The sequence below is a fragment of the Delphinapterus leucas genome, chromosome 8, assembly GCF_059928025.1.
Source record: "Delphinapterus leucas isolate spDelLeu-1000000601 "Yukka" chromosome 8, BTC_Dleu_Yukka2, whole genome shotgun sequence".
In the NCBI taxonomy this organism is placed as follows: domain Eukaryota; kingdom Metazoa; phylum Chordata; class Mammalia; order Artiodactyla; family Monodontidae; genus Delphinapterus; species Delphinapterus leucas.
Genome location: NC_143136.1, coordinates 3,175,934 through 3,190,315, shown reverse-complemented (window position 1 = coordinate 3,190,315; position 14,382 = coordinate 3,175,934). Strand labels below are relative to the sequence as shown.

Below are 14,382 nucleotides of genomic sequence, written 5' to 3'. Positions count from 1 at the left end.
TAGGTTGACGGTGCTCTCGCACGCACCCACTTTTCTTATTAGTGAGAACCTGCATGGTGGGTGGGGATCGGGGCTCAGGTTCACAGCTGAGGGCGTCCGCTCTTAGAGTGGGCCAGCGGCCTGCAGCATCTCGGGCTGGTCCCCAGATGGAACCCAGCTCTCCTAGCCCTGGGTTCTGGGGTTTTCCCACCATCACCCCTCCTGCTGCTGTCAGGGATTCCCTAGGGCCTTTTGCCCAGGTGTCTGGGGCTCACCTTCAAGGGCTCTGGTCCTCCCCCGTGAGCCATCCACTCAGCTTGCCTGGAGGGCGCTTACTCTGTGCCTGGTGGGTGGGGCAGCCAACAGGCAAAGGTCCTGCTCTTGTGAGGGGCGGCAGGCAGGGCAGTTACAGATGCAGGTGTGTGAGGTGGACAAGGCCCTGTGGGGAGCAGTGAAGCCGATGAAGGGCACACAGTTCTGGGGCAGGGGCCCCGCTTCACGGAGGATGACCCTGCTCTCGGATGACATACGTTTGCAGACATGAGGAGGGGACACCTGGGGAGGCACTGCAGGCAGAGGGCTGTGGGTGACAGCAGGGGGTTCGGGGGTCCCAGGGGTTTGGGGGCAGTGCCACGCTGGGCTGTGGAGGCCACTGTGAGGTGAGGGCTGGCTCTCATGGGCCTGGGGTGGAGTGCGTCTGGAGGGCCTGAGCAGAGGGGTGACGTAACTGAGGTCGCTCACGGGACCCCACACTCTGGAAACGTATTAAGGACCCCAAAGAGCCTCTGCTCATGCGTGCTTTGTCTGTAGATATTTGCCGTATCTGAACTTAGCACTAAAGCGCTTTAAACAGATACACACCTACTCATTCAAGGTAACAATAGTAAATTCATTGCATGTTAACTTTTTTTTATGAAAAAGAAACTATCTTTTCCAAAGCAGAACAAATTTAGTGAGAAGAATGGCACTGTTGTACACGTTTGAAAATCTTCAAGGTCTGGATAAATAGAAGACGTTTGGGTCCCATACCTGGCTCTGTATCCAGTCCATTGCAATATTCACATCACGTAGCCTCTGGAGGGCTTCCTTATATACCTGTGAGAAAATGGGTGTAAAAAAGGCAAATGATGTCTCAGTATTATTATGAAAATAGTTTTGACTTTGTGGACCCCCAGAGTTCCCCAGACCACACTTTGAACACAGGTGATTTAACCAATATTGGTTGAGTACCTACTGTGTGCCGAGCATTGTTCCCGGTGAGGGAAAAGCACAGAGCACAAAGAACTGTTGGGTTTTCAAGGCATTACTTTGGCCACTTTGTGGAGAATGGACCACAGTGGGGTCCGTGGAGTTGGGGTCATGCCAGGGGAATATCCCAGCAGTGGCCTTGACTCAGCTGGTGGCTGGGGCAGGGGGAGGTGGGGTTGGATTCTGGATATTTTTGACGGCACATCCTACAGGATTTGATAATGGGTTGGGTGATGGGGTAGGAGAAAGACAGGGGCTTTCACCCTGGTCCCCTGGAAGGACTGAGATGCCATTTACTTACTGAGAAAGGAAAGGCTGGGAGCCTTTGAGAAAGGAGCCAGTTTGAGGGGAGGGAGGCAGGCATTCAGCTTTGTTTGTTTGTTTTTGTTTTTAAATTTATTATTTATTTTTGGCTGCGTTGGGTCTTCATTGCTGCGCACGGGCTTTCTCTAGTTGCGGCGAGCGGGGGCTACTCTTCGTTGAGGTACGCGGGCTTCTCATTGCGGTGGCTTCTCTTGTTGCAGAGCACGGGCTCTAGGCGTGCACGCTTCAGTAGTTGTGGCACGTGGGCTAAGTAGTTGTGGCTCACGGGCTCTAGAGTGCAAGCTCAATAGTTGTGGCGCACGGGCTTAGTTGCTCAGCAGCGTGTGGGATCTTCCCGGACCATGGCTTGAACCCGTGTCCCCTGCCTTGGCAGGCAGATTCTTAACCACTGCACCACCAGGGAAGCCCCCGGACATCCAGCTTTGAATGTGTGTAGTTTCAGATGCCTGTTGGACATCCAGGTAGGGTGAGTGGCGTCCAGAACAAGGTCTGGGTTGGCATTTTGGGCGTATGTTGATGTACAAGTTGTGGACATCACCTTCTTTTTTCTTGGGTAAACACTGTTTACCCTAAACACCTAGGAGCAGAACGGCAGGGTCAGATGGGAGGTGTAAGTTTGACTTCCTAAGGAACTGCTGTGCTATCTCCAAAGTGCTTGTACCAGTTTCTGTTTCCACTGATGTGAATGAGAGTTTCGTTTTCTCCACATCCTCCTGAGCACTTGGACTGGCCAGTCTCTTCATTTTAACTGTTCCAATAGGTACATCACGGTGGTGAGGTAGCCCCCCGAATCCTTGTGCAGAAGGGTCTCCAAGACTTGTCGATAAGTGGAAAGGGAAGTTTTTGCAAACCAGTTTGTAAATTATGAAACCCATTTTTGAAAAGGAAAAAGAAAACCCTGTGAAATGCTTATATGAAGGTCTACAGGCGCATCGAAACAGGCTCTGGGGGCTACATGCCACATGGGCCACCCGATTGTCTTGGGAAGGGCAGTGGGGCATGGGCAGGGGACCTGCTGCTGTGGGATCAGCCCAGCATCCCCTCAGAGGGGGCTTCTCAGCAGAATCCTGGAAGAAGAGTGGGCCGTGAGCTGGTGGACGGGCTTTGAGCGGCACTCAGGAGGAGCTAACAGTGGACCAGGCCGGGGTCCTGCCCAAACTGATTGACATTTACTGCAGTCTTTTAAAGTATCACTGGTTGAAACGACTGGGTTTCCTAGACACCCCAGACCTTCATTGCTTGTGATTAGAACCTAGGCAGTAGTCTTAAGGAGCGTGTGGGTTACTTTGTATATTTATTTTTACCACATCTTTTTACATTTCTATTTTTACGTATGTTTTATTATTTATTTGTTTATTTTAGTGGTACCTGCTCAAAAAAGTTTTTTTATAAATAGGACTGAATAGTCAAAAAAGTTTGGAGTCTACTGGTCTACAGACTCAAAATGGCCATCAAAATTTTCAGAATTCCCATCCCAGAGCCTTTCTTTCTCTGCCGCATGAAGTTTGGTTCCTGTTTTCCTGCTCTCCAGTGAAACTGGGAGTAGCTGGGCTCCTAGCAGCTGTTTGAAAGCAAACGTGTCCCTGAGGCAGTGACCTTTCTCATTACCTAGGGGACTGGCAGTATGACATATGGCATTGGGCTTTGTGTCAAGGAGTCACAAGTTCTATTTTTGCTTATTTTTGTTGTTTTGCAGTGTGATCTTAAGCAAATTATCCCACCCTTTCATCCTCCTGTCTTGACAGATGGGAAGCAAGGCAGATGGCCACAGCTTCCCCTCTTCCGTAGCATCCGGTAAGAAGAAAACCATGTCTCAGGGAACTTTAGGGTTCCCAGGCATCCTCCCATATTTGTTTCTGGCTCTTACTAAGTTACTGAAATCTCAGTAGTTTTCACTGATTTGCTGACATCTTACAGCTGCCCCTTCGCCGAGTGATTTCTGGTTGTAGCTCACGTTAGTGGAGCACGTTTTGTCTTAGAACTGCCCACTCAGATCTCTCACTCCTTCATGTCTGGTTGTTCTTTTAAACATGTGTTGATAGGACTTGGTGAAGCAAAGTTAATGAATTTCCACTTTGGTCCCTCAAGGTAGGAAGGCCAAGGAGATTATCAACGCAGCTCGGGAAAACCTTGCCAAGATGATAGGTGGGAGGCCTCAAGATATGATCTTCACTTCCGGGGGCACAGAGGTAAACAGTCTCAACAGTCTCATGTTCTTTTAGCTGTAAGTTATTTTTTTTAAAAAGTAGAAGGTGGCTGCCTCTTGGTATTATTGTTTTTTAAAGAAAGAGTAATGCTTTGTCCTTGATATAATTAGCCAGCATTTATCCTATAAGTGAATTCCGGGGGGCTGATAGGATATTTGTTACATAACGTATAAATTAATTTGCTTTGCATTGCTATTTCAATAAAGAGAGTTTCCCCTTCATTTTGGCCTGTAATCATTCCTTTGAATCCCACTAAGTTGCTTACCTTGTTAAGAGTGTGAGGTTTCCGATCAGAATGGCCATCATCAAAACATCTACAAATAATAAATGCAGAGAGGGTGTGGAGAAGAGAGGACCCTTCTACATTGTTGGTAGGAATGTAAATTGGTGCAGCCACTATGGAGAACAGTATGGAGGTTCCTTAAAAAACTAAAAATAGAACTGCTGTATGACCCAGCAATCCCACTCATGGGCATACATCTGGAAAAGACAAAAACTCTAATTCGAAAAGATACATGCACCCCAGTGTTGATAGCAGCACTATTTACAATAACCAAGACATGGGAACAACCTGAATGTCCATGGACAGATGAATGGATCAAGATGTGGTGTAAATATATATACACAATGGAATACTACTCAGCCATAAACAAAGAATGAAATAATGCCATTTGCAGCAACATGGATGGACCTAGAGACTGTCATACTGACTGAAGTAAGTCAGACAGAAAGACAAATATAATGTGATATCACTTATATGTGGAACCTTAAAAAAATGATATAAATGAACTTATTTATAGACTCACAGACACAGCAAACAAACTAAGGGTTATCAAAGGGGAAACGGGGGAGAGATAAATTAGGAGTTTGGGATTAACAGATACACACTACTTATATAAAATAGACAACCAACAAGGACCTACTCTACAGCACAGGGAACTATGTTCAGTATCTGGTAATAATGTGCAATGGAAGAGAATCTGAAAAAGAACATATATATAATGGAATCACTTTGCTGTACACCTGAAACTAACACAACATTGTAAATCAACTCTACTTCAATTAAAAGAAAAAAAAAAAAGAGTTTGAGGTTTGACCCGATTTCAAAGGTACTTCTTTTTAAATTGATAGAAGATACTCAGTGACAGTGTGATGATGTCAAGGTCTCTACTCAGTTAGTAATTCTCACCATCTCATTTTCTTATTGGAGAAGAAGGTCATCCACAGGTGATGTGACTGTCTACATAAAAAACCAAGAGAATCTGCAGCTAGATTATTAGAGTTAGTAAATAAATTCAGCAAAGTTATTAGATAAAAAAATCAATTGTATTTTTATGTACCAGCAACAAACAGGTATTTACCAGAGCACCAAAAAATATCAAATACTTAGGAAATAAATCTAGTAAAAAAGCTTTTGTAAGACACCTGCACACACACGTTGGGAAAGGAATAGAAACATTACCGAGAGCCTTCAAAGAAGTTCTAAATAAATGCAGCATATACCATGTTCACAGATGGGAAGACTCAGTATGATAAATATGTCAGCTCTTTCCAGACTGATCTGTAGATTCAAAGCAACTTCAGTCAAAATTCTGACTCTTTTCTGAGGGAATCTCGCAAACTAATTTATATGGAAATACACAATGCCAAGAATAGCCAAATCTTCTTCAAGATTAAGAACACCGTGAATTGTTCTACTAATTAAGGCAGCCGGTCTTAGGGCAGGAGAGACACGAGGCCCGAAACAGGGCCATACCTGGATGGGTCCTTGTCACGTGACAAGGCCTGGCCTTTGTGATGTTGAAGAGATGGATTTCTTAGATAAAATACAGAGAACTTTAATCATAAAAGAAAAGGTCGATAAATTCTACCACCACCACCACCACTAAACAATTTGTAGTTCATCAGAGAACCCTGAAGGAAATCAGAAGACCAGCCTGACAGTGGGCGAAGATGGTAGAAAAATGGGCGAGAAAAGTGAATATGCACTTCACAGAGAAACCCATGTGGTTTCTACGTGGGAGAAGGTACTCAGCCTCATTAAGTGATCAGAATACAAGGGTAAACAACAACATGGGTTGCCTCTGCCCACCCATCAGGATGGTAACAATTAAGAAGTCCAACGACAAGAAGTATTGACAAAGGATGCACAGCAGCGAGCACGCACGGTGCTGACAGGAGTGTAGGCTGGAAACCGTTCTGGAAGGTGGGTTGGCATCACCTCGTGAAGTCGAGGCCATGCCACCCCATCAGCCAGCAGCTCCTCTCAGGTACGTACCATAGAAGAAGGGGGCACGTGGGCAGCAGGGGCAGGCAGGAGAGACTGGCGACAACGCAGGTGTCCCTGCAAATAGCATGGACCGATATTCACACCTCTGATGCAGTCCCGGGTGGAAGGGTACCACACAGTCCGCAGCAGCAGCGCGGAGGGATCGTGAGTGTGGAGCGGCGGGCGTCAGCCAGAGGCTATGCTGAGCCGGGCCCGGGCCGAGCCAAGCTGACCAGAGGGGAGGGGTGCTGCCGCCAGGCCCCTGGGCACCGACCACCCCCCAGGACCAGACTCCTGGTGCCCCGCAAGGGGCCGCCCCTGCTGCCCTTTGGGCCGTTCTGGTCTTGCCTGGGGCCAGGTGCTGAGGAGTCTGGTGGCCTGGGGGCACGTGGTACGTTTTTAGTTGTGACTGACCAGTTCCGACAGAGGCTGCTGTGCTCCCAGTGCCACCTGGGCGCTCAGTGTGGAGTCCTGTGCCCTTTGGTACCTGCAGGTGGAGGCGGCACATGGGAGGGGCCCAGGCACCTTCGTCGCGTTCACGGTGGGTTGGCTCAGCTTTGACCTGAGGTGTGCGGCCCCCGAAGGCCCTCCTTTCCGGACCAGGAGTCGCTGTGTTTTGTGCGAGGGGGTGACCTGGGGCTTTAAAGGGCCATCCACCTTCAGAGGGACACATCCAGCCTTCCATCCTGGCCGTCTCTTCCCCTTCATCTGGTTTGCTGCGTCTCAGACCTGGGTGAGCCCTGCCGTCGGCCGCCTGGTCCTCCATCAGGGCCACCTGTTGGACTCTCAGTGCCTTTCAAGTCCTCTGAGCACCGGCTGACCGTGTGTGGGTTCTTCAGCACCCGACAAGCAGCAGCCACCGCCTTCCCGCTGGGCGGCGCCTTCAGACACACGAATAGGTTGGATCTTCAGTTGAGAAAAAAATTAATTCAGTTCAATTCCGTTCATTTGAAGGTCAAAAAGAGGCAAAATTAGCAAAATCACTTAGGGATCCTTACCTAGGGAGGAAAAGCATAAAGAAAAGCAAGGAAATGATTACCATGCGAATCAGCCTGGAGGTAGCTGGCATGGGGGCGGGGCAGTGATTGAGGGCGGGTGTGAGGTGTTCCCTGGTGTGGGTCCTGTTTTCGTCTTGACCCAGGTCACGGTTACTCAGGCCTTCACTGTCATACTTCCTCATGAAACTTACATTTCTGTTTTATACACTTTTCTGTGTGTATGTTGTATTTAGCAGTAAGAGAAAAGGTCCTTAAAAACAAAAATCTCCCACCCATCCCCTCAGTTATCCACTTCCTCTCCCTACAGGAGACCAGTATTGTTAGTTTCCGTCGAGTCCCGCAGAGATAGCCTTTGCCTTAAAAACAGATTAAGTGTGTAGATTTATATCTTTTCTCCTTCCCTTTCTACCTCTTCAGGGATTTGGGGGATGTATAAGCAAATGTGTATGTTTCTCGCCCTTTTTATACAAATGGTATGATGCTGCATATAATGTTCGCTACCTTTTCTCATTTAACAAGTGCCTTTGAGATCTCTGGCATCAGCCCTTAGGGCATTCCCTCTGTGCTTTTACATCTGCTTGGTGTCCACTGAACAAGTCCCCTTATGGATAGACGTTGAAGGGTTTCCTGAGGTTTTGCTGTTACGTCATTGTACACTTAACCAGTAACCGTTTACATCCATCATTTTGCTTCTGTGCAAGTGTAGCTGTAGGATCAAGTCCAAGAACTAGACTTCCTGGGTCAGAGGGCCTGTTTGATAGATATGCCAGATGGCCCTTAACAGAGGTTGTGCCAGCTCACATTCCCACCAGCGATGGGTGCCTGGGCAAAATATTCTTTTTGACAGATTTAGAAAATTTTTAAAATGCATAATGTTGCTTAACAAAAAGCCTGCATAATCCACCGGAAACGAATTCTGATATTTTTGAAAGTTGAAAACCCCCAAATCTTTGTAGTTCGGCCTTTCAGAAGGTGCAGCTCAGGAGCTGGTTTTCTTTGAGACCGTTTTTCTGTTTGGTTGTTTTCTTTTTAAATGTTAGCTACAAAGGAAACTACAAATGAGAGAGATTGTTACTCTGAGTCTCCCCTTAGCATAGTTTTCGTAAATGATTTTTCTGCTCTGTCTCTGCAGTCAAATAATTTAGTAATCCATTCTGTGGTGAAACATTTCCACAAAATCCATGCCGCAGTGGGGGACACGGCCGAGCGTCCCAGCCCAGTGGAGGGGGCCCTGCCTCACATCGTCACCTGCACCGTGGAACACGACTCCATCCGCCTGCCCCTGGAGCACCTGGTGGAAGAACAAGTGGCAGGTGAGTGGGCAGCTGGCTGAGGTGCGGCGACCCAGGGGGGCCCGGTGAATCATTCACCCTCTGGCGCTTGGGCTGCCTGGCTGTGCCCAGTGGCGAAGGTTCCTTCCAGAAGGTTACGAGGCCTGTCCTTCCAGATTTTCCCTGGGGGAGAAATCAATCACCAGTGCATGGAACTGGTCGTTTATCACCGCATGAGACGTCAGACTCTTGTACATGATACATACGTGCATATTTAATAGCATGCCTATAAATGCTAACCCGTGCTTTTCGTTGTTTGATTTTAACGATTGAATCTTGGCTTGCACTCCCTCTGGTAGAAAGAAAGTGGATCCAGTAGACATCAAGTTCTGGTGGTAAAAACAAGAATAAGTGCACCCCTGCTGGGAGCCTGTTAGCTCAGCAGAGAGGAGGTGAGGGCCTCCCGGGGTGAGGGGAGCAGAGGTGGGGGGTGGTGCTGGGGCCCCACCGGGAGGTGCACCTGGCCAGGCAGTCTGAGGGGCAGGTGGAGCCTCTGCCCAGCAGTGGCAGTGGCCCTGGCTACTTCTGGTCCTTTCACATGTCCTGTGATGTGACATCTCAAGACACAGGGTATAGATACTAGCTTTTGGAAACGTAAGAGACATTTTTCCCAAGACAGCCAGGGTTGACCTCTCCTTGGAATAAGACTGGTTTTCTACGAAGCATTTGCCTTCTTACCTAATCTGCCTGGAAACCTGAAGGGGAGGCAGGCGAGAGTGTTCTTATCTTAAAGATAAAGGAGGGCTTCCCTGGTGGCGCAGTGGTTGAGAGTCCGCCTGCCGATGCAGGGGACACGGGTTCGTGCCCCTGTCTGGGAAGATCCCACATGCCGCGGAGCGGCTGGGCCCGTGAGCCATGGCCGCTGAGCCTGCGCGTCCGGAGCCTGTGCTCCGCAACGGGAGAGGCCGCAGCAGTGAGAGGCCCGCGTACCGCAAAAACCAAACCAAAACAAAACAAAACGATAAAGGAGTGTGCCAGAACTGCTCGGTTTGACTGTGAGCCTTGTTACCACTTTTCCCCTTTGACCACTGGAAAGGTTTTTCTCTTTATGCACCACTCTAACTAAAAAACAGTCATGTCCAACTTTCTTGTTTAAACTGTCCTTCCTTTTAATCCCTGGTGCCTTTTTTTCTGTGTCTCAGGTACAGGGAAGGGCAACTTAATACATTGTTATTGGTTGCTGTTACATTTTGCCTCTTGTTTAAAATTGTACAAGTTTTTACAAAGAATAGACACGCACCTAAAGATCACAGAAGGGCTTCAAGCATTGCTGTAAAGTGGAGGCTCTTCCCCGCCACCCCCAGTCCGGCTCCTCAGAGGCAGCTGCCCCTCAAGTCTACCCTCAGGTTTTATCGTGGTTGTGGCATTATCACTTTAATTACTTCCACGTTAATACTTAATAACTTACACACATAATCTCCATTTCTTAGCATCTATTTGTTGACTCCCTGGTATAAAACGGGGACTTGACCTCAACTGTCTCACACCCCTCCACCTCCACGCTGTCCAATTGTTGCTGTTGTTTTTTACTGTATATGTCAGCTTTATGGAGATGGAGCTCACGTGTGATACTCTTCACCCGTTTGAAGTGTACGATTCGGTAGTTTTTAGTGAATTCACAGAGTCGTGCAACCATCACCACAGTCGATTATAGAGCATGTCCTGACCCTCAAAAGAACCTCGCATCTGTTAACTGTAACTCTGTTTCCCTCAACCCTGGGCAACCACTAATACATTCTGTCTCTGGAGATTTCCCCATTCTGGACTTTCATATGAATGGAGTCACATGATATGTGGTCTTTTGTAATTGGCTTCTTTCACTTAGCATCATGTTTTCAGGGTTCATCTGCGTTGTAGCCTGTGTCAGTATTCCATTCCTTTTTATGGGTGAATAATATTCACATTTTATCCATTCGTCAGTTGATGAACATTTGATGGACATTTGATACTATGAATAATGCCATTGTGAGCATTTGTGTAGAAGTCTTTGTGTGGACGAATGTTTTTGTTTCTCTTGAGTATATACCCAGGAGTGAAATTGCTGTGTCATGTGGTAACTCTGTTTCACCTTTTGCAGTATCTTGGTGTTTAACCCTAACCTCTGTATCCCGCAGTAGCTGCACTGTTTTCCATTTCCACCAGCAGTGCCTGGGGGCTCCAGTTTCTCCATGTGTCCTCGCCAACGTGTGTTAGTGTCTGTGTTTTCCGTAACAGCCGTCCTAGCGGGTGTGAAGTGAGAGCTCGTGGGGGTTTTGATCTGCGTCTCCCTGAGGGCTGACGATGTTGAGCAGGTGCTCATAGACTTAATAAAAAGACAGAAGTCCTGGCCGGAGTTGCCTTTCCTTTGCTCCCCTTTGAGTCCCGTAGTGGATGCACCAGCTCCGCCCTTCTCTTGCTGCCCGCCCACCCCGGAGCCCGCCTGCTGTCGAGGCCAGCGCTGCTGCCACCCACTTGCTGGGTATGAGGCGGGGGTCCTCGTCCGTCGGAACCTGGTCCCCTGCCTGCCTCGGCAGTGGGCCCCCACCCTGCTCTCCACAAGTGCACCCTGAACGTGGGTGGCCTCTGGATCCTTTCCTACTTTCTGTGGAGTTAGTTTTCGCCTATCAGTGTCCTGGGTGGGTTCTCCCTGATGCTGTTAGTCTAATGACATCATCTTTCTGTATTCTGGGCATTGCTCAAAATTCCTTGTCCACAGGTGGTCGCCCTTATTGAGAAATATATCCGTTCTCTCGTTTCCATGGGACCTTGAGGGGAAAATGGGTGTGTTTGTCTTCACCATTTTGAACCCAAAACCTCGATTTGGTCACGTCTCGTTATTTTCCATCTGCAGTAGTAGGATTCTAGGGGCCTGGAGCAGTGCCTGGCACACGGTAGGTGCTTAACAAAGGCTGGGTCAGTGCTGAATGAGGGAAGGTTAAGTACTTAGCGCCTCAAGATGCTCCCATGAACTGAGGGCGTCTCAGCTGCTTGCGGGTCCCTTAGAGGCGGAACAGGGTGTCCCCAGACAGCCCCCCAACTGAAGCTCATTGACGAAGCCTTCAAGCCAGTTGTCTGTGGACGGGGCGATAAAGGGGCTCATATTCCTTCTTCATAGTTTTCTGAACCTTTATGATAAACTGCTTTTTTCACTGTGTCTAAGTAAATGTTCCAGAAAGGATACATTGTGGGTTTGACCTCATGCTTGTGTCTTATTCCTCAGAGGTCACCTTTGTCCCCGTGTCCAAGGTGAATGGGCAGGTGGAGGCTGAGGACATCCTGGCGGCCGTCCGCCCGACCACGTGCCTCGTGACCATCATGCTGGCCAATAACGAGACAGGCGTCATCATGGTGAGTCGCGGCACCTCTTAGGAAGATGGAGCGCGGACCCCGGCTTCCCAGCCCCGCCTCTTCTTTCCCCTGTTCTTCAATCCGGGAACCTTTTGGTGCATCCTCATTAACAACTCCTCATTTCTCTCATTCCGTCTTCATCAAATCAACACACTCAGCCGTGTGTTTCTCCCTCTCCAGCCAGTGCCTGAGATCAGCCGGCGAGTCCGAGCCCTGAACCAGCAGCGGGCGGCGGGCGGGCTGCCGGGGGTGCTTGTGCACACGGATGCCGCCCAGGCCTTGGGGAAGCGGCGCGTGGACGTGCGGGACCTGGGCGTGGACTTCCTGACCGTCGTGGGCCACAAGGTGCGTCCATCCGCCTTCCTGCCCTCCTGCCGGGGAGACACCTCGATGCCCGCGAGGCTCACCTGCGAGCAGAGCCCATGGCCCCGCTCATCCTCCGTCACCGGTGCACCCGGCACACATGCCCGGCGAGGCCCTGGGTCATGGTGATGGGCAGACCGCGGCCCCGCCCTCGGCAGCTCAGAGGAGAGCCCGGCAGAGCTAGGATGCCGAGGGCTGAGTGCCCACCGGAAATACTGGGCAGCGCAGCCCATAGGGGGCAGGAGGGGAGGCCAGGTAAGGCCATCGGGGGAGGGGGGAGTGGGAGGGGGAGAGGCAGGGTCGGGGGGAGGATGGGGGGAGTGGAGGTCACAGGTGGGTTTAGCCCGGGAGTGAGTGAGCTCTGCAGCCCGGAGAGTGCGTGCAGACCCCTCCTCAGCCCACTCAGCCCCACACCCAGGGACGGAAGATGCAGGGTTCAAGAATGATGGCCTCTCTAACTTGACTAAAAGTGTGGCTCTGAGTGTGAGGGTGTGGTTTTCACGGCCCTCATCTCTAGGGTGTGCTGGGGAAATAGTTAACAGTGAAGACCCTTCTGAAGCTTTTGCTCGTCTTTCCAGCAGCTGACTAGAAGCTGGAGTATTTTTAGTAATTTCCCCTCAGCTGGTTCCCAAGGGAGTGAGGTGCTGGCCTGACACGGCGGCCCTTGAGATTTCTAGCTAATGTGGATTTGAGAGCATGGAGTCATCCACAGGACAGCCCTTGGCCATCTCTCTCTCCAGCCCCTCTCCTTCACAGAGTCTCCCACGCGCCATGCAGGTGCTCTGCTGCCCCCGAGCTGGGGGCCAGAGTCCAGCACCTGCCCCCACCCAAAGGCTTCTGTGACCCCCGCGTGTCTGCAGTGGGGATGGGTGGCCACCTGCGGGACCAGAGGAGGTGGGCCCGGACGTCGTAGAGTATCTCTGTGGGCCTCTCAATACGTATATGGAGAAGGTCCCCAGAAGGTTCTTGTTGAATAAATGACTGACTTTTCTTTCAGTTCTATGGCCCCAGGATTGGAGCACTTTATGTCCGAGGGCTCGGTGAACTCACCCCTCTGTACCCTATGCTGTTTGGAGGTGGACAAGAACGGAATTTCAGGCCAGGGTAAGGTAGAAGTTTAACGAGGTGTCTGGGCCGCTGGCTGTGTTGTCTGTATGTAGGGCAGTGGCTCTCCCGTCTCTTGGAAGCACGGTGATAGCACAGCACTCTCATCTCCACTGAGTCAGATGTGGCTCCACTGGCCGGTTCTACACTTGGGACTCACAGATCTGCAGTCTCGTTGGGGATGATTCAAAGCAGATGAAGGAAGTCTCTTTCAGCTGCTTCAAAGCATCCAGTTTCTTTTGTTATTTTGGCCCAGCCCACCAAAGAGGTGCCGCCGGAGCCCCCCAGCTGAGATGTGCTGCCCTTCTCTTGACTGTGGGGTGAGCACCTGGTTTCCTCTCTGAAAGCGCCTGTGTCCCCGTGACCTGCAGGGGTGTTTTAACCAGGGAATGAGGTGGCACCAGCACCACACGTGTTGTCAGAAACTTGATAACAAGAGGAAGAAACAGACAACATGCGGTGAGTTCCCTAGGGTTTCTCTTGCTTCCTTTATTCCAGAATTAGAGCAGAAGAAGCCCGCAACTCAGAAACACCAATAAGGGCTGATGAAAAATGCCCAAGAAAGCCCTCTCTCTCCAGCCAGTGGACCAGGGAAAGGAGAGCCTAGCAATACAGAGAACTTTTAGACAATCCCTGCTCTTCTCCAGCCCGTCACCATGGTAAACTGCTGCTGCCCCCACCTGTGCCACAAAGGAGAGCAGGGAGCCCAGACTTCACCCACACAGGCTGTGACAAGAGCTCCATGCCCCGCCTGTGTCAGACAGGGCCTAGTGAAGAGCCAGGACTTTTGCCCCACCACAGTCATGCACCCCACCAAGGTGTCAGTGGAGACCATGTGGGCACCCTGGGCTTCCACCCATACCCATCACTAACAAGGTGCGTTCTCCTCTTGGATGTTGACACAGGCCGAGGAGGGAACCTGGACGTCCGCCCCCGCTTGGCAGTAGTCAGTTGGCACACTCCTCCTGCCAGAGGAAGGTCAAAAAAAGACAGCTAATATGGAAGGGTTAAGAAGCATCCAGATTCATAACGACATAGGGCTGTCCAGGTTTCAACTGAAAATCGCTCATCATACTGAGAACCAGAAAGATCTTAAATCAAAGAAAAAAGACGATCAAGAGATGCCAACACTGAGATGACAAAGATGTTAGAATTATCTGATAAGAGATTTTAAGGCAAACACAATAAAAATGCTTTAATGAGCAATTATGAACACCCTCGAAACAGAAGAA

General features: G+C 49.8%; 1 protein-coding gene across 14 annotated transcripts in view; it reads left to right on the top strand.

The window, feature by feature from the left end:
* The window catches only part of SCLY (selenocysteine lyase), a 29,691-nt gene that overhangs the window by 5,459 nt on the left and 9,850 nt on the right, over nt 1-14,382 (top strand). For 13 of the 14 annotated variants that reach the window (XR_002643805.2, XR_002643806.2, XM_022568103.2 and 10 more), the window contains exons 3-7: nt 3,640-3,740; nt 8,158-8,338; nt 11,556-11,683; nt 11,864-12,028; nt 13,044-13,150. Coding sequence is in view for 12 of the 14 variants with exons in the window: in XM_022568103.2 (XP_022423811.1) it covers nt 3,640-3,740; nt 8,158-8,338; nt 11,556-11,683; nt 11,864-12,028; nt 13,044-13,150 (682 nt within the window). In the remaining 2 variants the exon portion in view is untranslated. Of the gene's footprint in view, nt 1-589; nt 3,346-3,639; nt 3,741-8,157; nt 8,339-11,555; nt 11,684-11,863; nt 12,029-13,043; nt 13,151-14,382 lie in introns of those variants that run through there. The other variant, XM_022568109.2, reaches the window with a different exon arrangement.